Source organism: Lepisma saccharinum, chromosome 22, assembly GCF_977018435.1.
Source record: "Lepisma saccharinum chromosome 22, izLepSacc3.1, whole genome shotgun sequence".
In the NCBI taxonomy this organism is placed as follows: Eukaryota; Metazoa; Arthropoda; class Insecta; order Zygentoma; family Lepismatidae; genus Lepisma; species Lepisma saccharinum.
Genome location: NC_139250.1, coordinates 17,907,373 through 17,934,031, shown reverse-complemented (window position 1 = coordinate 17,934,031; position 26,659 = coordinate 17,907,373). Strand labels below are relative to the sequence as shown.

General features: G+C 37.3%; 1 protein-coding gene across 2 annotated transcripts in view; it reads left to right on the top strand.

The window, feature by feature from the left end:
• Ac76E (adenylate cyclase type 2 Ac76E) overlaps window positions 1-26,659 on the top strand; it is a 943,073-nt gene that overhangs the window by 830,563 nt on the left and 85,851 nt on the right. For both annotated transcript variants that reach the window (XR_014443972.1, XM_083143984.1), the window contains exons 12-16: window positions 7,127-7,282; window positions 9,496-9,554; window positions 12,464-12,631; window positions 13,719-13,953; window positions 16,653-16,784. Coding sequence is in view for 1 of the 2 variants with exons in the window: in XM_083143984.1 (XP_083000110.1) it covers window positions 7,127-7,282; window positions 9,496-9,554; window positions 12,464-12,631; window positions 13,719-13,953; window positions 16,653-16,784 (750 nt within the window). In the remaining variant the exon portion in view is untranslated. The remainder of the gene's footprint in view (window positions 1-7,126; window positions 7,283-9,495; window positions 9,555-12,463; window positions 12,632-13,718; window positions 13,954-16,652; window positions 16,785-26,659) is intronic.

Sequence of the window (26,659 nt, the reverse complement as noted above, 5' to 3'; positions counted from 1 at the left end):
CACTCATCCCCATCTTCGCAAATTAGCCAAGAGGCACAAAACGCGAAGTAAAATAAACTAAATCAATCAATCAAGGAATTTCAGACACTTATAGCACAAAATATATAGTCGACACGCTAGCTACGTTAACGACGGGCTGGTTTTGAAGTCAAAGGACCGCGCCCACCAGCTGCAACAATCACATTCAACCCACAGTGTTGCCACACATCTACTCTACGCCACCTTGTCCCTCCGCGCACAAGCACCTTCCCACGGTCTCCACATTGAAGTTGCAAAGTACGGTAACAGCGTATCCGCAGTCATGTGACTGAGACTCCACGTGGAGTAGACGAGCAGAATGACAGCTGCGCCCATTGACTGAAGGTTGAGTGTGATTGGACGAAAACAAGTCGCATGCTGTTTATCCCCATCCACGTTTGTGGCGGCAGCACTCTTCAGTTCTTGGACGTTAACGAAGTAAACGCATAGACTTTACCAAGAATTAACCGTTTTTAAATACAATTCCTAGAATTTCTCGGCTGTTGGGATCCAGAAAAGTTGTGAAATTATTTCCCGAAGTCATTGGCAATTCACCTGCCGCCATTTTTTTGTTTTTTAACAGTACCCTTCGGCGCATAAAAACTGGATCAGAGGTATCATGAAGTAAAACAGATTAAATGGTCTCTGTTTTATATCTGTGCATCGTGGACTCCAAGTCTGAACCCGCCAACAATTCAATTTCAATCTTATGATGTGGAAAATAGTAGAAATAAAATAAACTAAAATAATAAAAGGCAATATACAGTAAAACCTCGTTAATCCGGACCCCAATGAGCCGGACTTCGCTTAATCCGGACAGGCAAAAGAAAACGAAAAAAGCATAATGCAAGGTTTTAAATGTGGCTAGAAGTCAACAATCGCATATTGCTCCGTAACGGCTATGAATACGTACATCCAACGTCCATGGGAGAACTTCCCAAAGAAAACGCAGTCAACCACTGATGAAATTCTGTTTCCCGCAGACTTTGTACTGTACTGTATAGTGTATTTAGGCCTATGCCCTTTAAATACACCATAATAATGTGTTTTGTTGCATTAAAACTGAGTTTTAATGCACTTTCTACTGTTCTTTTAGGTTATATCAGTTAATCCGGACTTTCGTTAAACCGGTCAACTTATCCCCCTTATTAATTCGGATTAACGAGGTTTTACTGTACAAGTTTCTATGAAGGGCAAGATATAAGATGTTACTCTGCCCCCTCTGAGAAAAAATCCTGCGGGTGCCGTTCTGTGTGTGTGTATGTGTGTGTGTGTGTGTGTGTGTGTGTGTGTGTGTGTGTGGGTGTGTGTGTGTGTGTGTGTGTGTGTGTGTGTGTGTGTGTGTGTGTGTGTGTGGGTGTGTGTGTGTGTGTGTGTGTGTGTGTGTGTGTGGGTGTGTGTGTGTGTGTGTGATCTATTTGAAGCCCAGGCGAATACATTCCGGCAGCAAAGCTACTGAGTTCCCAGCCCTTTTGAATAGAGGGGAGTGAGGGAGGTGATACTTGGGGAAGGGGTAAAGGTTGCCTGGACGTAACGGATAGCTCTATTACAAGGAATATCCGCAGGGCCAAGATAGGGAAGGATTTAGAGGGTGTAGATTCTCGCAAGAGCCCACGTCTTGGCTTAACCCTTTCGCTTTCCCCTGCTTTCTTTTCAAGTCCTAGAACCAATCAATATTCGCTTGCCTGGAGTTTTCTGTTTCATAAAATATTTATTCAAGGCTGCTATATTTGATCACGTGATTTGACAATGGATCTAAATTTAATTAAATTTCCTTAGTATAGATGTCGCATATAACCATACTTTTTCTTTGCTGTTTATTGGAGAGGTCATTCTTTAAAAGTGAGTTTTATGGTTACTAGTAATTTTAGAAAATCCATTTCAGTGAAAAATGCTAGTAAATGTTCATAAAGCCATTGTAAAGATTCTCAAATTGTAAAGTTCAAACGTTTTCTCAATAAAACAACCGTTGAATTCCCATTTTTATATTTTTCTTTAACATGACCGCATTAAGTCGAAGAACATAAGACGTTGTCTGGTTTCATGTCTATTTATATTTTCGTGTGATGGTATAGTTATGCATTTTCAATAACTAATTTAGGTAAATTTCCCATATCCGGAAAACGGATTTCTTCAAATTTACAGGAGAAATTACTTACCGAATGCAGTTTCCTTAGACTTGTGGAAGTTCGGGGAAGTGTTTTCTCGCATCGTTCATTGAATTTTGCGAGTAAACCATGTATTTTTCGATATAAATGTCTGACCTTCCAGCCGGATGTTGCCTGTGTGTGATGACGTAATCCCGGTCAGTGTTTCCAAACACGGGTTTTTGTAACTGAAGAAGGTACGTTTCTGCAAATGGTTTGTGGGGCTATGTGTCAATGGTTTGTGGGGCTATGCGAGAATGGTGTGTGGGGCTACGCATTATTTTTCTCTAAACCAATTTTTTAACTATTCTAACCTAAACGTGACCCAACCTAACCTAACCTTACCGGAAGTGGTTCGTGGGGCTATGCGTCAATGATTTGTGGGGTTACGTAGGTATTTTTGGGTGGAGTGGGGTGGAAACACTGCATGCCGACTCCGGTAGTGAAACTGTGACCGCCATTTAGCGTGTTACCGAAGGGAAAAAGAAACTTACAAAACTTACTTCATACGTCGAAAATATAGATTATTTCCTTGAAAAAAGCGAAATGCCACCTTCAGCAATGTTTCGCAATGCAGAATACGTAAGTACGAATATTGAAATTAAATGAACTAGCAAATTTCAGCCGTTTTCCGGATATGGGAAATGTACCCTAATGTATTTTAATTGTAAAGCTGTCGTCTTGTAGTGAAGTGATGTCGTACGGCACTTTAAATTATATGTCCAGCCAGTCCCGATTAGCCTACGGCAAGCATAAACCATTTTTGACAACTATTTATGATTTTGCTTGCGTGCAGAAAGTGGAATTATTGTTGCTAATTAATTTATGGATAAATATGTATGTACTATAACTGGCTACCTTATTAGTTACACTACTCAGTAGACTATGAATGTAAATTTGTCCTCTTTCTAAGACGAACTGACATAGAGCACTTGATTTTCAAGTGGTAATTCAACTTCACTTGCTCATTTTTGGACACTATCTGATTGGCTCGTCCACTGACGTGCTCTGGGAATGTAGCAAGAAATTGAGTAAAACTATTATATTTCATTATGATTTCACAGCTGTAATTCTAGAGGTGACGTGATCTTCTGATTGCTAGGTCCCGTGGAGATTTCTTGCTTGAGTTAGCACTGTTTATTGTTACTCTTTTTAACATGGAAGTCAACAACTTTCATATTGTAACACACAAATAATAATTTCAATAAAATTGAACCCATTCGCTTCTCATTGTGAAATTTGACACACAAATAGTCAATTGATGTCTTAAAACATTCCTTTCGAAAAAAAATATAAAAGTGGTGTTTTAGTGATTTTGGTGAAAAAATTGAGAGTTTTTGAAAAATTACAAAATTCAAGTACAGTAAAACTTCGTTAATCCGAACCCCGAAAAGCCGGACTTCGCTTAATCCGGACAGGAAAAAGGAACAAAGAGCAGAATGCAAGGTTTTAAATGTGGCTGGAAGTCAACAACAGAACTTGGCAAAGAAAAGGCAGTCAACCACTGCTGAATTCTGTTTTCCGCAGACTTCGTACTGTACTGTATAGTGTATTTAGGTCTACACCATAATAAACGTGTTTTGTTGCTATAAACGGAGTTTTAATGCACTTTCTACTGTTCTTTTAGGTTATTATCAGTTAATCCGGACTTTCGTTAAACCGGATTAACGAGGTTTTACTGTATAGTCATGTTGCGTTTCAAATTAAAACTCATTAAGACAGAAGAGAGTGACACCAATTCGAGCTCTGTAAGTCATATAGTCTAAAGATTCCAAGATGTCAAAATTTGGCGATTTTTGCTTTTTTGAAAGCCAGTATCTCCAAAAGTAAGATCCCAAGGAATGTGCAATTTTGTATTTTTTGTATCCTCTTGATAGGTACAATGAGAAAAAACAACAAAAACATCTTTAAAATCTGATTCCCAAAGATTCAAAAATATTATTTATTGGTTAATTTGGCATGGAATTGCCCTTGTAACCTATTTTCTGATCACAACTAGTTATAACAATAACAATAGATAGCGAGTAAAATTTTAGTATCTTTGAGGGAGTGTAGTTAATAAACACACCCAATTGTGAACCTCTCTTCTACGTAGTACACCCTGGAATGCATTTTGCAGACTAACGAGGATCTGGCGACTGGACCTGCAACCAGGATAATCCTCTGTAAGCGTTCTGTTGTGTCGTTCATGTGTTTGTGACTATCCTAACATCCATCTCGTCGTATCACCATTCATCCCCATCGTCGCGATTAGCCAAAAGCGGTAGACAGGCGACTTAAAGTAATGTAATTCAATCAAAGTATTGATGTTTTGCTCGATACAGGTTTGAGGGTCATACTGAGGCACGTAGCCAGAGGAGCAAGGAGGGGTTACGCCCTCCCAAAATCCTACAAATATCTGATTTTAATAGGGTATAGTGGTAATTAATTTAACTTCCTTAGCATGATTAAACATATCGTATAATAAGTTGGAATATACTGAAAAATTCCCCACTTATTTCAAATAAAGTTCTGGCTATGGGATTGGTCGTAGTGGTACGGACTTCCCTGCAGGCTCCCGATTAGGCTCTCGGCATAGGCGTAATTTGTCGGGGACAAGGGGACACTTGCCTTCCCAAAACTTTCAGGTTACTAAATTTAAAAATAAAGGATACTTTTCTGTATCTCCTGGATCCTGAGTAGCAAAGAATTGAAGAGTATATCTTATGATTGCGCAAATGTAAGCTATTCAGCAAAATAGTTCTGGAGTTTTTACGGGATGGAAAACTTGTCGATTCTGGCTCCCCAAGTTTGATTCTGCCCGTGAAAGTTAAGTCTCAAGTTTGATTCTGCCACCCCAAAAATTAAGTGCTAAGTTTGATTCTGCCGCCCCAAAAATTAAGTGCTAAGTTTGATTCTGCCACCTCAAAAATTAAGCGCAAAGTTTGATTCTGCCACCCCAAAAATTAAGTCTCAAGTTTGATTCTGCCACCCCAAAAATTAAGTGCTAAGTTTGATTCTGCCACCCCAAAAAATAATTGCTAAGTTTGATTCTGACACCAAAAATTAAGTCCTAAATTTGATTCTGCCACCCCAAAAATTAAGTGCTAAGTTTGATTCTGCCACCCCAAAAATTAAGTGCTAAGTTTGATTCTTGCCACCCCAAAAATTAAGTCCTAAGTTTGATTCTGCCACCCCAAAAATTAAGTGCTAAGTTTGATTCTTGCCACCCCAAAAATTAAGTCCTAAGTTTGATTCTGCCACCCCAAAAATTAATTGCTAAGTTTGATTCTGCCACCCCAAAAATTAAGTGCTAAGTTTGATTCTGCCACCCCAAAAAGTAAGTGCTAAGTTTGATTCTTGCCACCCCAAAAATTAAGTCCTAAGTTTGATTCTGCCACCCCAAAAATTAAATGCTAAGTTTGATTCTTGCCATCCCAAAAATTAAGTGCTAAGTTTGATTCTGCCACCGCAAAAAGTAAGTGCTAAGTTTGATTCTTGCCACCCCAAAAATTAAGTCCTAAGTTTGATTCTGCCACCCCAAAAATTAAATGCTAAGTTTGATTCTGCCATCCCAAAAATTAAGTGCTAAGTTTGATTCTGCCACCCCAAAAATTAAGTCCTAAGTTTGATTCTGCCACCCCAAAAATTAAATGCTAAGTTTGATTCTTGCCATCCCAAAAATTAAGTGCTAAGTTTGATTCTGCCACCCCAAAAAGTAAGTGCTAAGTTTGATTCGGCCATCCCAAAAATTAAGTCCTAAGTTTGATTCTGCCACCCCAAAAATTAAATGTTAAGTTTGATTCTTGCCATCCCAAAAATTAAGTGCTAAGTTTGATTCTGCCACCCCAAAAAGTAAGTGCTAAGTTTGATTCTTGCCACCCCAAAAATTAAGTCCTAAGTTTTATTCTGCCACCCCAAAAATTAAATGCTAAGTTTGATTCTGCCATCCCAAAAATTAAGTGCTAAGTTTGATTCTGCCACCCCAAAAATTAAGTCCTAAGTTTGATTCTGCCACCCCAAAAATTAAATGCTAAGTTTGATTCTTGCCATCCCAAAAATTAAGTGCTAAGTTTGATTCTGCAGCCCCAAAAAGTAAGTGCTAAGTTTGATTCGGCCATCCCAAAAATTAAGTGCTAAGTTTGATTCTGCCACCCCAAAAATTAAATGTTAAGTTTGATTCTGCCACCCCAAAAATTAAGTGCTAAGTTTGATTCTGCCACCCCAAAAATTAAATGCTAAGTTTGATTCTTGCCATCCCAAAAATTAAGTGCTAAGTTTGATTCTGCCACCCCAAAAAGTAAGTGCTAAGTTTGATTCTGCCATCCCAAAAATTAAGTGCTAAGTTTGATTCTGCCACCCCAAAAATTAAATGTTAAGTTTGATTCTGCCACCCCAAAAATTAAGTGCTAAGTTTGATTCTGCCACCTCAAAAATTAAGTGCAAAGTTTGATTCTGCCACCTCAAAAATTAAGTGCAAATTTTGATTCTGCCACCCCAAAAATTAAATGCTAAGTTTGATTATTGCCATCCCAAAAATTAAGTGCTAAGTTTGATTCTGCCACCCCAAAAAATAATTGCTAAGTTTGATTCTGCCACCCCAAAAATTAAGTGCTAAGTTTGATTCTGCCACCTCAAAAATTAAGTGCTAAGTTTGATTCTGCCACCTCAAAAATTAAGTGCAAATTTTGATTCTGCCACCCCAAAAATTAAGTGCGAAGTTTGATTCTGCCACCTCAAAAATTAAGTGCTAAGTTTGATTCTGCCACCCCAAAAATTAAGTGCTAAGTTTGATTCTTTCACCCCAAAAAATAAGTGTTAAGTTTGATCCATCCCCCAAAGTTAGGCCTTAAGTTACGCCCATGGCTATCGGTGCATAAAATTGGAGTTAATCTTTGAAATGTGGGGTTTTGTTCATTTCAACTGCTTAGTGTACCCTGAACATGTTGAAAATTTTATTTTTTAATTTTTTTTCGTTGCAGAAAGAGCGAAAGGAATCAGCAGACTCCGCCAAACTCCAGGAGGGATTCAGAAACCGTTCGTCGAGCAAGATGACGAAATACGTTGAGTGCTGGGGAGCGGACAAGCCCTTCGCAAACATCACTGAGAGCACCCTGGCCAAGAATATAGGGCTAACGGTGAGTAGATGGACCAGCTGGGAGGCTCAAATATTTGCTTCCTGTCCTCCTCGACCTATTAGCAAATGCGGGCTGGGCAACCCTTCCAGCCTCTTGGACACCCTGGGAATTCTCCGTATGTTTACCCTGATAGGAAAACCTCGGATGTTCTGCGAAGCTCTTGGAGGCTGTGAAAGTGTAATATCAGATATTTTTTTTCCAAGATATTTTCCTTCTGGCCGGACAGGATGTTCTGTGTGCGTAAATCTTTCTTTACCACGAAAAAAGTCTAGGATTTTCCTTATGGGCACATTGCATCATTAGTGTCATTTTACGTTCATTAAACCGCTTAGACTTGTGTAAGTTAAAATAACCGCATACTTTGTGAGAAGCAGCTCCATTCTTCCTTGTAATAGACCCAAAGAACAAAACAATAGTGTCTAAGAATTTAATTTATAGAACAAACTTTTCCTCTCATAAATCTAGTATAATTGCGCTGATACGAGTAATTGTTATTTTTCACTACCAAGGTCGGATACTTACAGTTAAAATCGAGGACATCTGTTGGCATTTTGAGATATGTTATTGATATCTTCAATCTCAGGCGTAAATTTTCATAACTTTCTTCGCATATTGTTGGGCTTTCTTCAGGGTGGCCTTTTCATTTCTAAGAGCATTCCGTGACATTCGCTACGAAATTCTGTCCTATCAAAATTAACCCCAAGTTTAATTATGTCCCCTCAAAATTAGATCCAGTTTGATTCTACCCCCCTCAAAATTTGATCGGTATTAGGTATTAAAGAGAGATCACTAATTATATGCAACGGACAAGCCATTGATTCTATTGTGAAAGATTTGATTTTTGATTTAGTTTATTTTACTTCGCGTTTTGTGCCTCTTGGCTAATTTGCGAAGATGGGGATGAGTGATGAAATGATGAAATTGATGAATGGACATTCACAAACAACCAAGCCCGACCGGGATTCGAACCCGGGACCCTTGGCGTCGCAGCGCGATGTGCTAACCACTCAGCCACAGGGTGGGCTATTGTGAAAGAGAAACCACATTTGCTTTCCCGTACATACGGTTCTTGTGGTCAAAGGAAGCAAACAATAATGAATCAACTCACTGGAAATATTGTCATAGAAGCCTAGCCTACTAAAAGTTGATTGGTATTTGATAGTATACTGACATGCATGCAGGTTTCATATTCCCCTTATTTTCAAGGTAGTACCCCTCAGTACCCTTAGATGAATAAAAGTGGCGCCACCGCTGCACGTAGGACTGAGGAGAAAATTTGATGATAGTTCTGGACAATTTGCCGAACAGTACTAATGCATCTCACTGTACAGTTCACCCTCAAAGTAAAATCTTATTCTATAGGGTGATCCAAAAGTCCCATTACCCCCAATTTATTTTTTTCATATTGATGTATAATATTCATGGTCCAGTATAGTATAACAGGAGATACATTTGATCAGATGAGGCTATAGACAACAACTTATTCCACAGTATCTGTGTGTACGACATCATTTTCATAACAGAATTATTCGCCTTCAAGTACGTGATGATGTGTCTACCACATCCCTGTTTGGTCCATATTTCTTTGAAGGTGCTGTGAACGAAAATAGCAATCTCACCATGTTACATGACTGGTTTATTCCTGAACGGCAAAATTGAGGACTTCTCGGTCGAGTCTGGTTCCAGCAGGATGGTGCACCAGCACATTATGCTATACCCGTATGAGAATATCTCAATTAAGGGTTTGGAAACAATTGGATTGGAAGAGGTTCTGAACATTTGCCAGCACCTCTGAAGTGGCCACCCAGAAGTCCGGATCTGTCTGCCATTGTGTGATGATGCATTGTGGGGTTACATCAAACAGAAGGTGACTAGCAAACGTTACGAGACAACTGACGAACTTAAAGAAGCCACTCTTAATGCATTTGCTTCAATCACTCCAGCAATGCTGAGGAGAATTTCTCATTGTACTTGGTGGCGAATAATTACATCTCTGTTATGAAAATTATGGCATACACAGATACACTCTGGAACAAGTTGTTGTCTATAGTCTCATCTGATCCAATGTATCTCCTGTTATACTATACTGGACCGTGAATATTATTCATCAATATGAGAAAAATAAACAGGGGGTAATGGGACTTTTGGTTCATCCTGTACATTAATGATTTCTCTAAGTAACATGCATCTGATACATTTTCGTTTATTTCCAGAGCATTGCGATGATAGAATCCAATTTGTTGCCTAGCAAGAATAGTTGGCTGGAATGCAAGTAAGTACAAAAATACATTGTGATACTAGAATTATCTATTTGTAATTATATGAATACCAAACTTATTGATGATTTTCTAATTCTGAGACTGTTGTTTGTGCACTGTGACAACGAAGGCAATATAAACAAAAGCACATGGCTTCTGCACGCGAAGAAAAATTGTTAGTGTGATAAACCCATAGCATTCAATGTAGCTGTTATACACTGTTCTCACTACATCAGTCTACATGAATTTCGCCTAAATGATATGTATCAGATGAAAAAAAATGTTATAGAATTTCATTGAAAACCAGGTGGACGATTGATCATTTTTTTAATCGTGTTCACGTACTCCAGTTATATCTCAAAAATGCCTAAAGTAAATAAGCACACACTTTGTGTCCATGATATCTGACGAAACATAAGGATTTCTAGGCGGGAAGATGTTTTGACGAACTGAATTCTGGTTGGGGCATTTGACAGTCAATGAAGAACAAGTACCTGGTAGATAAGAACTTCTCGAATAATATGCACAGTCAGGGGCCATTTTCTTTGAGTTTCATAACTAGTGCACCTATATGTGACATAAGCATTCTAACAGACAGTTGGTATAAAAACAATAGATTGGCAATAAAGGGCGCCCGCGAGGAGGGGGGGGGGGCACTTGACCCCCTGAGATTTCTGGAAAGAATTAATGTAATTCGAATAGTGAAATTGTATCGACATTTTATAACAAAAAATGTTGTTTTCTGTTTGTTTCAGCAACTATTATTATTATTATTATTATTTAAAGTAGAGTTATTTAAGCTAACAGTCTATTTTACACTAATTATCTAACTATAAAAGAACAGCTTTTTGTCAATATAGAGTTATGCAAATTGTGTATGAATATACAGAATATGAAAATTACAAATGTATGCTATTTTTAAAAAAATATATTAGTAGTAGTAGTAATATAATAGCAACAATAGTAGTAGTAGTAATAATAATAATAATAGTTTATTTAAAGTACTGAGAATAGTCAAAAACCTTATACAGCACTATGCCACAAAGAGTAATATCAAAGGATTAACTCATAATGTTTTACAGCAAATCACATCCTATACCTAAATATAATATTTTAAGGGAAGTTATAATTGAAATCATCGATTAATATTTTTATAAATTTATCACCATTTTTCAATTTTACTGATAATGAATTTTTTCTTGTTTTATATTTTGTAATAATATAATAATAATAAAAGTTTCTGTGACCCTGCCCCCCCTGATAAGAAATTGTGCTGGCGCCCTAGTTGGCAACATTGACCAGCTGTACAGAGGAGAAAGACACAAGGGCCTTCACCAGCCTATCAAAAAGTAGCAAATTATAATAGGATATTATATTTTATTACTATATTGACATTGTGAAGTACTTATAATATCTGAGAGCAGTGCCCCAACTGAAAATACTTCTTCCGCCTTTGACACCCTGAAAATATTCTGGCAACGCCACTGTTCCTATTCAAACAAGCCGTGAAAATGCATGCACAGCAAAAACACAGAACTGTCAAATGAGCCATTCGTTTTCAAACTTGGTGACCATTGTCCCAACTACATCATCTTTCAGCGTGTAATTGTTTATTGTCCTAAAAGGGATGCCGTCCCTTTTTGTCCTTGGTTAAGTTCGGCGAGCAGTTTCCTCAGACGAGAGACTCGGTGGATTAGAGCAAAACTGCGGAAACATCATCAAAATATGCAATTTCGTCAAAAGGGGAAGCAAGTTGTTGGTTAACCAACTCCAAACCTTGTCGGAGGTCGTCCGTGAGAACTTTTCAGAGATTTCGAATTGTGTGACGTCATGAGAGAATTTTGTTGGGGTGGGTTCGCGGATGGTGCTTATTAACTGCTAAGACGATTTTTTCTCTTTCTTAATTCTTTCTCGCTCTCTCTTCTTTGTCTTTTCCCTTCTCTCTGTTGTATTTCCCCTTCTTCTCTCTCTCTATTTTCCTCTCTATATCTGTTTCCTTTCTCTCTGTTTGCTTTCTCTCTCTCCCTCTTTCTCTGTTTCCTCTCTGTTTTATTCTATACCTGGATTTCTTCTGTTTCTTTGTATATATATATCTCTCTCTCTGTATTCTCTACATTCGGCTTTCTTCTCTTTGTTTCTTTGTCTCGCCTCTCTGTCCCTCTCTCTCTCTCTCTCTCTCTCTCTCTCTCTCTCTCTCTCTCTCTCTCTCTCTCTTCTCTTTGGTTTTCTTCTCTCTCTCTCTCTCTCTCTTTTCTCTCTATATCCGGTTTTCTTCTATGTTTCTTTGTATCTCTCTCTCTCTCTCTCTCTATTTATCTGTTTCTCTTTCTTTCTCTATCTCTCTGGCTGTTTCTCTTTCTTTCTCTTTGTCTCTGTCTCTTTATCACTTTCTCAATCTTTGTTTCTCGTTCTCAATCTAGCTTGCTTACTTTTATCTCTCGCTCTTTTTCCTTCTATCTCCCTCTTCATTATTTTTCTTCCTCTCTCTCTCTACTCTTGTTTGCCTTTATTTTTATCCCTCGCTTTCTCGTTCTCTTTCTCTACTTCGCCCTTCGTTACTTCTCACACTCCTTATTTTCTTCTCTTCCTATCTCCCTCTTCCTTGCTTTGTATTTCTTCTCCCCTCTTTCTCGCTGTTTTGTTTTTAGCTGTTTCCTCTTATTTATTTACTTATCTCTGTTTCTTTATCTCTCCTTTTGTTGCCATTCTTTCTCTTTTACTATTTTTGTCGTTTCCCTCTAGTCTGCTGTCTTGTCAAAATGATTATGGATGTCCTTTGAAAATTATTCATATCGTTTATTTGGGTGGTAATGAGGTTGAGTCCACCTTCAACTGCCCAGTGATTGTATGCAGTATTTACTAAGAAACTGCTTCATTCACCCAACATTCTACTTAACTTAATCTTTCTTCCTTCTTGTTTCAGGAAGTGGTTCAAATCTGAGGAGCTGAATCCAATCTTGCTTTGGTTCCGGAAGGGGAACCAGGAGACGGAGTACAGGAACCAGCCGGATTCCCAGTTCCGGTTTTATATCCTGTGTGCTGTTGTCCTGTTCCTGGGGATGACCGTCATCCAGGTTTTGACCGTTCCTAGGTAAGCTTGAGTGCGTTGAGGTAAGTCAAATTTCTTGGAAATGGGCGAAACGAAGGTGCCTGACCTGATGGTTGGAATCTTCAGATTGATGTATGTTGATAGCAGTAAATTAAAGCCACCTTGGGCCCCTCGATGGCTGTCACCTTGCAATCAAGTGGTCCGGGGTTCCATTGCCGATAGAGGCACCTTTCACGGTGGTTCGTATCGCACTTTAAACTGTTGGTGCAGCCATTATCAGCCTAAGTTAGCATTTCAAACAAATGTTTAGAACACATGCATATAATTATAGCACCACCAACTATTGCATCTCTATCCCCTACTCTGTCCATTCCTTCGCCTTGTAATAAAGGGGTCCCGGGTTCGATAACCGGTAGAGGCACATAGTGGTTAGGATGCCACTTTAAACTGTAGTCCCAGCTCCGATTAGCCTTACTGTCCATAAAGTGGACTTAAATTTCAATCAATAAATCAATCAGCCCATTCTTAATTGAGTTTCAAGATGGCAACGACATTTGAATAGTTCCTTGGAGCGGAAGTTGCAAAAGCACAATGATGTATTCTTTCAACTGTTCTTTATTCCATATTAAACAAATTAATTTATGAATTTGACATACGTATTTGATTAATTCAGCTGCTATCAAATCAATGCCAGGTGCTTTGTTATTGTTTAGCCTTTTAAAGCATCTTTAATTTCAGGCAAGTTAGGTTCTGGAACTAAAGGTTCCAGGAGGGTGTACTTCATTTACTTCTTATTTTTTTCCTACATGAACATTTAGAAGGTCATTAATGTAGTTTTCCATGTATTGGATCGGACAAAAATTCAACATTTTTATCTTAGCAACAGAAAATCGCAGTTTGTGACTTGTGTCTTTTGCTGAACACTGTGCTTGCCCCAATGGAAGTTTCATAATGGAAAATATTATATAACAAAACTTTTAGTTTTTCAAAGTGTGTTTACTGCACTATAAAATTCTGTGGTGCTACGGGGGGGGCTGAAATCTGTTTTGGGGGGATCCCGTCTGTAGCGTCTTCCTTGTACTCTCTAGGTGAGTGTGCTGTTCTGATCCACTTCTTTGACTTTTTCCAGAGGCGTGGTGCTGTATGGCTCGTATGGGGCAACCTTGCTGGCTCTGCTCATCTTCCTGTACCTGTGCTGGCTGGAGAAATGCTGGAGGTCTTGTCCAGGACACATCAGCGAGACGCCCACGCAGACTGAGTTCCACCAGTGCAGCACGAGCATCGTGTCCAACAGCAGGTGGCTCAGGCTTAGCATCTTCCTCATCACCGTCGCCCTCATTGCCGCATGCGCCGTCATCACACTGGTAAGCACCAATCAGAATGCAGCTGCATATAGGACCATGCCATGACAGTACATTTAGGCGATGTTCGGGTGGGGTGGATGACTGACTATCACTGTGGAGGTGAGGGCCTCCCCGATGGCGTAGTGGCCTTGTAATCAAGGGGTCCCGGGTTCGATACCCGGTGGAAGCACATAGTCGTTCGGATCCCGATTAGCCTATCTGTGCATAAAGTGGACCCAAAACAACAATTCAATCAATCAATTTAATTCAAACTTTGGAGGTGGTGTGTTCAGCATCAGGTTCCGGCCGCTTTACCTCCCAGCGTTGCCCCCAGTTACCCATTGATTTGAGGCTGGGTGAGCCGAATTAAGATTAACCCTTAGTCGGCCAATGGTCCACTAGTGGACCATCGTGTTGATTAAAAAGTTCATGTTCTTTTAGGATCTTCATATTTGTATGTGAGGTTGTAAACGCTGACAGATGTTGAGATAGAACTTTGAAATGTCATGTGGAAGAAAACCCACCCACCCAGGACCCTTCTCCCCAACCCCGACTCCAAAGTTACGTATGGAAGCTGGCGCGAATTTTAAATTTGTACACTTATTTGACAACAAATGTTGACCAATCTACTTCTGGTAACTTTTGTTTTTCCGCTAAAATATCTGGGCATGCAACCGTGCAGGAATCAAAACACCAAAGCCAATAGCAGTGGTTGGGTGGGCCGCGGCCCCCAACTTTCAATGAGAAAATCATAAAAATGGGGAGTTCGCCCCCTCTTCCCCCGCTATTTTTGGAAGGGGAGGCAAACTTTGACCTGATTTTCAAAGAATGGTCCTTCTCAACCGAATGAAGGTCATTTCATGTTCCTGGGTGCAACATTATCGAATATGTGAAAAAGTCCCCATTTTTATGATTTATTTTCATTGAAAGTTGGGGGCCGCGGCCCACCCAACCCCTCTTATTGGCTTTGGCGTTTTGATTCCTGCACGGTTGCATGCCCTGGTGTTCTAGCTACAAAACAAAAGTTACCCGAAGTAGATTGCTCAAATAGTCTCCGAGATATAACGTTTTTCTCAAATAAGTGCAAAATTTAAAATCGCGCGCAAAGACAGCAGCCAGAGAGAGAGACGTTACTTTCGAAAACCCGCTCGGCGGTCTAAAAGTTAACGCCCACTGAGGCGCGAAGAAACGTGGCGAAGAAACGCAACAGACCTTTAAGATAACGTGCAGACTTCTGGCACGGAAATTCCCTGTTGTGGGCGTTACACCTTTTGGTTTCAATAGAAGCAGACAAAAGAAATTCTGTTGCGGAGTTTCCCCGCGTCTCAGTGGGCGTTAAGGTTTATGCGGTGACAAGGCCGGAAAAATTCCGACCTTTGATCACCCACATGGAGACTAGCAGTCAGGCACCCACTAGACCACTGCGGCACTAGGTGACGTCACCCCCAACAAGACAGTACTTCAAGTCTGTTCTTTGTACTTTTCGGACACAGCCTGTGTCCACTCTATGCTCAGATAACCTAGAAGTCTAATAGGTCCCACAAAACATGCTTGTATAGTGCAAAGTGATTGTATATACTACTGTTAAGTGTAGGATCAACTACAGTCCGACCATGGAAGACGAAACTAGCTCAAGTGGACGAATCGAATCGCAAAAGGGGAGTAGGCTTCAGACCAGTATTTCGTTTCCATGCTTTAGCCTGCTTGCTATCGCTCGCTCTTTCACTAAAGCGACGTTGCTACATTTGAAATTCAAATTTTCAGTCTGGACCGGACGAATTTAACTTCAACTAATCTCCCTGTTTGTTCCACTTACAGCCGTCCCCCCTATTTTGTCAGTGGACTCGTCCACTTTGCGCATGCGCACTTTCAACGATGGTCCCGACTAACGCAGACGGACAATATGAGTGAGCCCGTCCAAATTTTCTTCTATCTGTCTCCATGAAAATTTGTTACAGTAATGATGTGGAAATATGCATTAGACTAAGCGAGTTAACAATTTTTGGGTGCGTCTACATGTGTGTCCATTTTGCACCCTTCAAAGTATACGAGGAAGAATCATCTTATCTGAGAACCCTTACCTTATATAGGGTGTTCCGTATAGGACGCCAAATTAGAAAATTAAATAAAAATAAGGAAAATATCATGAAAATAGTTATATTTCACATATATGTAAGCAGTAACATCTCCCATTTACGTATGAAAGACAATGTCAGGCATAATGTCCACCCCTACTGAGTCTGCATGCATTTATACGCTCCACAAAATTATTGATAAACCTCTCGCAGATGTCTGTCCCGATGCCTCCAATCACCCGTATGATTTCCGCCTTCAGATCCAAAAGGGTTCGTGGTTTGTTGGCGTACACCTGTGATTTCACAAACCCTCATAAGAAGAAATCACAGGCTGTAAGATCCCACTCCACCTGCCAAAACCCACACCACACAGTCGTTCTCAGCGGATGGATGGATTTCACGCTCCTGGATTATTCGAGGATTTTCGGAAGGAAACCTCAACAAACGAGTCAAAACAATTGAGGCTACATTAATCGGCATGACAACAGATGTCAACATTGGTAAGTACAGGTCTGTCAACCTCGAAACAAAACAATAGCACTCGATTCAAATTTGGCGTCCTATACGGACTGTAACAACAATAGAGTTCGTAGTCATCCATATGCGTCAGGTTTTGATTAAAGATAGCTATGTTTGTTTCCCCAGGTGGACATTGAACCAGAGGCTCCAGTGGAAGTTCCAAAGGACTCAGAAGAACTCCCAGAGGCGGATTTCTTCAACGACAACCGATCCTCCATCAACATACCTCTCGACATGAAGACTCCAGAGCATATTCCGGTGTGTTCAGATTACACTCTTCTTTCAAATTTATTATTTTTTTTTGCATGCAACTGATGCACGAAAGGTTTAGATAGAACGATTTTTCAACTCGGTTCTTAAGAACTGACGCTCAAGCAGGCCCGTAGCCAGGCTTTTCACCCGCCTTAGTCCTCCCCATGGCTACGTGCCTGCGCTCGAGTAATCTGTGTTTTGAGGTGAGGCTGATTTGGTGTAGTCTCGTCTAGTACAGTGGCGCAGAAATAGCGGGGTGCAGGCGTACGTTGTACCCTCTCAAATTTGTAAGATTGAGTACAGTTCTGCTCCTCAAAAATTGCCTAGTGTAAATACTAGGGCTGAGCCGGTACCACTTTGAACCGATACTGAGGCCGATACCCACCGATACTTAAAATTGCAATAATTAAAATTTGTTAAAAATATTGGTGTGTAAATTTTCTTCTCCGATTATATGCATCAACTGACCAAGAAATTTGCCTCATAATATTTAATAATTACATCAGAATATGAAAATAAATGTTGTGTAATCACAAAATACAGTTTTTAGTGCAAAATTAAAAGAAAGTTTGAATTTTGCATAATTTCCAGGATGATTAGATTCATCGAAAGTGTCACGCGGCATTTTTTGCTGACCCCGTGAAAGACCAATATGCCGGGAAAGTATCAGATTAAATCGGTAGATGAATTCCAATCGATACCACTGGTATTGGCACAGCCCTAGCATATTCATATAGTTTCTAGAATTAGATTTTAATAATATACATTTTTTCGTCATGTTATCTCCAAAAAGCACGCAATTTCCATAGGAAATTTTATTCACACACGAAAAAGAAAAGTCTCGTATATTTTCAGTGTAATGACTTTAGTGTAAAAGGTTTCAATAACTTAATTTCCGATAACGAGCTCGTTTGAAGGCTTAAGAAATGTAATTTTAAGTTAAACAAGCTGAAAACGCCCTCTCTAGTGACAATTTACAAGGTTCTACAACAATGTGCAAATTAAGTTTTTTGTCTTGGTTGGATGACCACTCAGTGATGTATTTGTGGTTTTATTTTGAGAGGTAGGTTTTTTTTGTATATAAAGGTGTCTACCAATATAAAAAATCCAAAATTATTGACTTTTTTCCTTTTTATTAACATTTATTTAATCACCCCCGACTTAGGTTGAAAATTTAAAAAATATATGTATTTTTTACTCAATGAAAAACGCTTACTACAAGGCTGGTTAAGATAAAAACAGAAGCTGTACTTTAACAAAAGATTTAGACTTGCTTGAATTATTAATGCATGCAAATATGAAAAGACTGAAATACTTCATCGTGGACAAGGAATGGCCACATTACTTTGTTTAATATTTTTACAACCCTTCATGACATTACCTATTTTGAGAAATTATTATCCTTATTATATATCTCCGGTTTTTTAATACGTGGGTGACACTAAAAGTTTTTAGATTCGGCAACACTGATTGCAGCAATACATTGTCTCTAGGATATGTTGAAGTTAGTAGTCTGTGAAGTGTGATAATGCTGCAGAATTTATAGTTGTTAATTGTTGTGTGCCAGAAATGAGTCAATTATTGTCGTGTGTGTACAGTAAAATGGATTTAACACGGGAGCACTTCAGAGCAATGATTTTTTAGGATTTTCGAGTAGGTTTAACGCAGCAGCAATGTTATGAAAGGCTCCGAAATGCATTTCAGGAGGAAGCCCCATGCCGTGCGACTGTGTTTAATTGGTTTTTAGAATTTCGAGGTGGACGTCAGAAACTCAGTGAAGAATTACGTAATGGTCGTCCTGTGACAGCAACGTCTCAAGAAAACGTCGACAGAGTGCGTCGCATGATAGAGGAGGATAACCGGGTGACATATGCAGTTATTAGTGCAACACTGGGTATTGGTATGAGTCAGGTTCAAACGATCCTGCATGACTGCCTTGGTGTCAGGAAGCTCTGTGCCAGATGGATCCCACACCATCTTACTCAGGAGCAAAAGCAGGCACGGGTCACATGGTGCATGAAAATGCTGGACAAATTTAACCAAGGACAATCAAATGCAGTGTATGACATCGTAACAGGTGACGAAACTTGGGTGTACTGTTATGAACCCGAGAGCAAAAGACAGTCGACGCAGTGGATCTTCCCCGATGAAGACCCACCAACAAAAGTCAGGAAGGGACGAAGTGTTTGCAAACAAATGGTTGCCACTTTCTTCAGTCGGACGAGCCATATTGCAACAGTGCTGCTACAGGGACGTCGGACCGTTAATGCTGAATGGTACACTACGGTTTGTTTACCGGAGATCGTACGGAAAGTTCGTGAAAAACGCCCACGAAGTCGCATTATTGCGCATCAAGACAATGCGCGCAGCCATACAGCAGTACGAACAATTGAATTCTTCAAAGCCTCCAACATCGAAGAAATGACTCATCCTCCTTACAGTCCCGACCTCGCCCCTTGTGATTTCTTCCTGTTCCCTAAAATCAAGGATACATTACGAGGTTCTTCATTTCCTACTCCCGAGGAGGCAGTCACCGTCTTCGTTCAGTGCATTCAAGAGGTGCCTGCAGATGTGTGGTCCCAGTGCTTTCACACTTGGTTTGAGCGAATGAACAAGTGCATCAACTGTCATGGAGAATACTTTGAAAAATTATAGCATTCATACTTTTGGTCTCCAGTGTTTTACTTGCGCGTGTCTAAAAACTTTTAGTGTGACCTATCGTATTATTATTCCGAGCTGTCTTAATGTAGATAAAGCAATAATTTTCCTTAAATCATAATTCCTTAAATTTAGATTCTTATGGTAACACATGTAATTTAGAAGCTTATGGCAACACTTACATTTAATTTAGAATCTTATGGTAACACTTACATGTAATTTAGAATCTTATAGTAACACCTACATGTAATTTATAATCTTCTGGTAACACTTACATCTAATTTAGAATCTTATGGTAACACTTACATGTAATTTAGAATCTTATGGTAACACTCTGTACATATAATTTAGAACCTTATGGTAACACTTACATGTAAGTTAGAATCTTATGGTAACACTTACATGTAATTTAGAACATTATGGTAATACTTATATGTAAGTTAGAATCTTATGGTAACACTTACATATAATTTAGAACCTTATGGTAACACTTACATGTAATTTAGAACCTTATGGTAACACTTACATGTAATTTAGAATCTTATGGTAACACTTACATGTAATTTAGAATCTTATGGTAACACTTACATATAAGTTAGAATCTTATGGTAACACTTACATCTAAGTTAGACTCTTATGATAACACTTACATATAATTTGGAAACAAAGTGAACAAATCTGAACCACAACTCAGTATAATCTTAGATTTCCAGATATTCAATTTTATCAAATCACAGTACAGATATACAGGGTGATCCGTTTAAGATGTCAGAAAAATAAACCGTTATGTACAAGAGGTTAATGTACGTATCTCTGAGCAGTTTGCTGTAATGTAAGCAGAAAGGATGTAAGTTTCAAATGAGTGGAGATTTACAGACTTCATCCACGTGACGGCGCTAGTGTGCATGTAACACTCAAAAGTTTCGCATAACATACGACACATTGTGCGTGCTGTTGTGGCGAGGACATCATCTTTATCTAGCACCACACGGCTGAAGTATGTGAACCTCTTCTCATTCGAAACTTACATCCTTTCTGCTTACATTACAACAAACTGCTCAGAGATATGTACCTACATTAACCTCCTGTATATAAAGGTTTCCTGTCTGACATCTCAAACGGACCGTCCTGTATAACAATATAAATTCACTATGCTGTAATAAAATACCAAAAATTCTTGACCACAAGCATAATTTCTTGACTTTTTCTTGGCATTTTTGACTGGTAGACCCTATATATGCAAATTTGTGTAAGGGAACTTATCTGTTACCAGTCAGTAAACTAAATTATTGCCTTGCGGTTCTAAGTAACTTAGAACTTTGGCTCTAAACTAGGTCATTAAATATTATGATAACACTTACATGTAATTTAGAATCTTATGATAACACTTACATGTAATTTAGAATCTTTGATAACACTTACAGGTAATTTAGAGTCTTATGATAACACTAACATGTAATTTAGAATCTTATGGTAACACTAACATGTAATTTAGAATCTTATGATAACACTTAAATGTAATTTAGAATCTTATGATAACACTAACATGTAATTTAGAATCTTATGATAACACTTACATGTAATTTAGAATCTTATGGTAAACTAACATGTAATTTAGAATCTTATGATAACACTTACATGTAATTTAGAATCTTATGATAACACTTGTAATTTAGATTCTTATGATAACACTTGCATGTAATTTAGAATCTTATGATAACACTTGTAATTTAGATTCTTATGATAACACTTGCATGTAATTTAGAATCTTATGGTAACACAAACATGTAATTTAGAATCATGATAAAACTTGCATGTAATTTAGAATCTTATGATAACACTTGCATGTAATTTAGAGTCTTATGATAACACTAACATGTAATTTAGAATCTTATGATAACAATAACATGTAATTTAGAATCTTATGATAACACGTACATGTAATTTAGAATCTTATGGTAACACTTACAGGTAATTTAGTGTCTTATGATAACACTAACATGTAATTTAGAATCTTATGGTAACACTAACATGTAATTTAGAATCTTATGATAACACTTAAATGTAATTTAGAATCTTATGATAACACTACCATGTAATTTAGAATCTTATGATAACACTTACATGTAATTTAGAATCTTATGGTAAACTAACATGTAATTTAGAATCTTATGGTAACACTAACATGTAATTTAGAATCTTATGATAACACTTACATGTAATTTAGAATCTTATGATAACACTTACATGTAATTTAGAATCTTATGATAACACTTGTAATTTAGATTCTTATGATAACACTTGCATGTAATTTAGAATCTTATGATAACACTTGCATGTAATTTAGAGTCTTATGATAACACTAACATGTAATTTAGAATCTTATGGTAACACTAACATGTAATTTAGAATCTTATGATAACACTTGCATGTAATTTAGAATCTTATGATAACACTTACATCTAATTTAGAATATTATGGTAACACTTACATTTAATTTAGAATCTTATGATAACACGTACATGTAATTTAGAATCTTATGGTAACACTTACATCTAATTTAGAATCTTATGGTAACACTTACATGTAATTTAGAATCTTATGATAACACTTACATTTAATTTAGAGTCTTATGATAACACTTACATGTAATTTAGAAACACCTTGAATCTTATATTCTAAGAAAACTCAAACGCACATACAATATGTGCTATCGAACTTCTTCTTCTTCTTTTCTGGCACTACAGCCCATCACAGGCCTTGGCCTCCTTCAGAATCTTCCGCCATCCATCTCTATCCAGCGCCTTCCTTCTCCAACTCCTAACTCCCAGCATACTTAGGTCCTCTTCTACCGAATCAACCCACCTTAAAGGTGGTCTTCCTACTTTTCTCCTGCCCTCCATATGCATAAACGTTATCTTTTTGCACATCGAGTTATCTGGCATTCGGTATATATGTCCTAGCCACCTTAACCGTATTAGTTTAATTTCCTTCACAATATCTATATCTTGGTAGAGTTGATATAGTTCATTATTGTATCTTCTTCTCCAAAATCCGTTTTCACATATAGGACCATAGATCCTGCGCAGGATCTTCCTTTCAAAACTTCCGATCATTGTCTCAGCATTCTTAGTTATAATCCATGATTCACATCCATACATTAAAATAGGTCTTATTAACGTTTTATATAACTTAACTTTTGTTTTCCTTCTGATATACCGGGACTTCATATGTTTTCCAAGTCCAAAGTAACTTCTATTTGCCATACCTATTCTGTGTTGAATCTCTGTCAGGGAATCTCCTTTTTCTGTTATATACACTCCAAGATATTTAAATTCCTGTACTCTCTCAAAGGAGAGCCCGTTAACTTCAAAATGTGTAGTACTAGTATGCACCTTGGTTATTTCCATGTATTTTGTTTTAGCAGCATTTACTGCAAGCCCCGTTTTTTGTGCTGCTGTAAGGAGATTAGCTACAGCTTCACGCAGTGCTCTTGTTGTTCTAGCTATTATAACCACATCATCTGCGTATGCCATCATTTGCACTGACTTGTTTATTATAGTTCCTCTAGTGTCTATGCCTGATTCTCTGACAGCCTTTTCTAGTGCAATATTGAATAGCATACATGACAGGGCATCTCCTTGACGCAATCCTTGTTTTGTTTCGAATTCTTGAGATAGCTGATTTCTTATTTGTACTCTACATCGCACTTTTTTTAGAGTCTCTTCTACTAGATTTACTAATTTCTGTGGGATGTTAAATTCCCTCATGGCTTCAATCAGCTCGTTCCTTCGTATGGTATCATACGCAGATTTAAAATCTATATAAAGGTGATATGTATTTATTCCAAATTCTTTTGTCTTTGCGCATATCTGTCTAATTGTATGTATGTGGTCTGAGGTCGATTTTCCCTCTCTAAAGCCACATTGGTAGTCACCTATTATTTTATTTACATACGGGGAGAGCCTTCGGAAAAGTATATTAGAGAGAATTTTGTATCCGGTGTTAAGTTTGCTGATGCCTCTATAGTTTTCTGTTTGTAGGCGATCCCCCTTCTTATATATGGGGTATATTATACCTTCTTCCCATTGTAATGGGATTTCTTCATCCTTCCATATTTTATCTAGTAGATTTTGAATGCTTCTCAAGAAGTCCCTTCCGTGAAGTTTCATCATCTCTGCTGTTATTTTGTCAGATCCTGGCGCTCTATTGTTTTTCAGCTTCTCAATGGCACTCTTAACTTCTTCAAGGCTAGGTCCCTGCTTTTCCTGTTCATTAAGCTGGGGATTTGTTACATTCTGATCTTCTTCCGTATGCTGATTCTGTTCTTGCTCCATTCCACTTCCATTCTGGTTTTGTTCATTCAAAAGTTCATTAAAATGTTCCTGCCATCTAATTAAAATATCCTGGTCATTACTTAACAGTCGTCCGTCTTTATCCTTACATATATATGCTCCAGTTTGGAATCCTCTCATTTCATTGACAGTTCTATAGAATCTTCTACTCTCTCGTTTTCCATTAAATGATTCCACTTGTCTCATTTTACTTTCCACACTCTCTTTTTTCTTTCTCTTGTGTATTTTCTTTTCCTTCCTTCTCAGTTCTCTATATACTTCTAGCTTTGCTCTTGTAAAATAACTTTGTATCATATTTCTGTATGCTTCATTTTTCTGCTTGGTTATCTCCTTGCACTCCTCGTCAAACCATTCATTACGGTTTTGTTTCTTCATTTCCCCTATTTCCTCATCTGCTACTTTTATTATTACATCTCGTATTTTGCACCACTCTTCATTGGGATTAGTGTTGTTCACGCCATCTTCCAGATTTTTCAGTCTGTCAGTAATCTTTTGCCGATATGTTTTCTTTCTGTCTTTTTCCTTCAATTTATATATATCATATTTTGTGATTTTACTTTCTTGCCTTTTGTGTATACATGATATTCTGTTCTTGATCTTAGGAATCACCAGGTAGTGATCTGTGTCTACATTTGCTCCCCTAAAACTACGTACATCTAAAATGCTTGATTTGTGTTTACTATCTAAAATTACATGGTCTATCTGGTTACTTGATCTCCCATCTGGAGTTCTCCATGTTGCTTTATGTATATCTTTGTGAGGATAAAAGGTGCCTGCTATGATCATTTGATGCCTATTTGCAAAATCAATCAGTTTTATTCCATTATTGTTACTCTCATGGTGCAGGCTATGAGATCCTATCACAGGTTTAGCCCAGATTTCCCTGCCTACCTTTGCATTAAAATCTCCAAGAATTATTTTGATACCATATTGGGGGCATATATCATATTATCTTATGATAACACTAACATGTAATTTAGAATCTTATGATAACACTTACATGTAATTTAGAATCTTATGGTAACACTTACATGTAATTTAGAATCTTATGATAACACTTACATGTAATTTAGAATCTTATGATAACACTTGTAATTTAGATTCTTATGATAACACTTGCATGTAATTTAGAATCTTATGATAACACTTGTAATTTAGATTCTTATGATAACACTTGCATGTAATTTAGAATCTTATGGTAACACTAACATGTAATTTAGAATCTTATGATAAAACTTGCATGTAATTTAGAATCTTATGATAACACTTGCATGTAATTTAGAGTCTTATGATAACACTAACATGTAATTTAGAATCTTATGATAACAATAACATGTAATTTAGAATCTTATGATAACACGTACATGTAATTTAGAATCTTATGATAACACGTACATGTAATTTAGAATCTTATGGTAACACTTACAGGTAATTTAGTGTCTTATGATAACACTAACATGTAATTTAGAATCTTATGGTAACACTAACATGTAATTTAGAATCTTATGATAACACTTAAATGTAATTTAGAATCTTATGATAACACTACCATGTAATTTAGAATCTTATGATAACACTTACATGTAATTTAGAATCTTATGGTAAACTAACATGTAATTTAGAATCTTATGGTAACACTAACATGTAATTTAGAATCTTATGATAACACTTACATGTAATTTAGAATCTTATGATAACACTTACATGTAATTTAGAATCTTATGATAACACTTGTAATTTAGATTCTTATGATAACACTTGCATGTAATTTAGAATCTTATGATAACACTTGCAGGTAATTTAGAGTCTTATGATAACACTAACATGTAATTTAGAATCTTATGGTAACACTAACATGTAATTTAGAATCTTATGATAACACTTGCATGTAATTTAGAATCTTATGATAACACTTACATCTAATTTAGAATATTATGGTAACACTTACATTTAATTTAGAATCTTATGATAACACGTACATGTAATTTAGAATCTTAAGAATCTTATGGTAACACTAACATGTAATTTAGAATCTTATGATAACACTTACATGTAATTTAGAATCTTATGATAACACTTACATGTAATTTAGAATCTTATGATAACACTTGTAATTTAGATTCTTATGATAACACTTGCATGTAATTTAGAATCTTATGATAACACTTGCAGGTAATTTAGAGTCTTATGATAACACTAACATGTAATTTAGAATCTTATGGTAACACTAACATGTAATTTAGAATCTTATGATAACACTTGCATGTAATTTAGAATCTTATGATAACACTTACATCTAATTTAGAATATTATGGTAACACTTACATTTAATTTAGAATCTTAATGATAACACGTACATGTAATTTAGAATCTTATGGTAACACTTACATCTAATTTAGAATCTTATGGTAACACTTACATGTAATTTAGAATCTTATGATAACACTTACATTTAATTTAGAGTCTTATGATAACACTTACATGTAATTTAGAAACACCTTGAATCTTATATTCTAAGAAAACTCAAACGCACATACAATATGTGCTATCGAACTAGTAACACCAAATTTCTATTAACAAGCTCTAACTTAATTTCCACCTAACCGACCTACAAGCTTCTTGTGAACACTTTAATACATGTAAAATGTGAGCACTATGCCATGAACACTTAAGTAGAAAACAGCCTGCTTCGTTGCGATTGGTGAGTTGCAGATGGGCTGCAACTGGCTGCATACTTTTCTGTCTTCGATGACTGGATCATTAATGGGGTAGAATGATTTTTCAATTGTATTGTCACATAATTCAGAATGGTATAGGCTACTGTATGTTTTCAATTCAGTTTTCTTTGAGGGGGTAAAAACTTCCCTG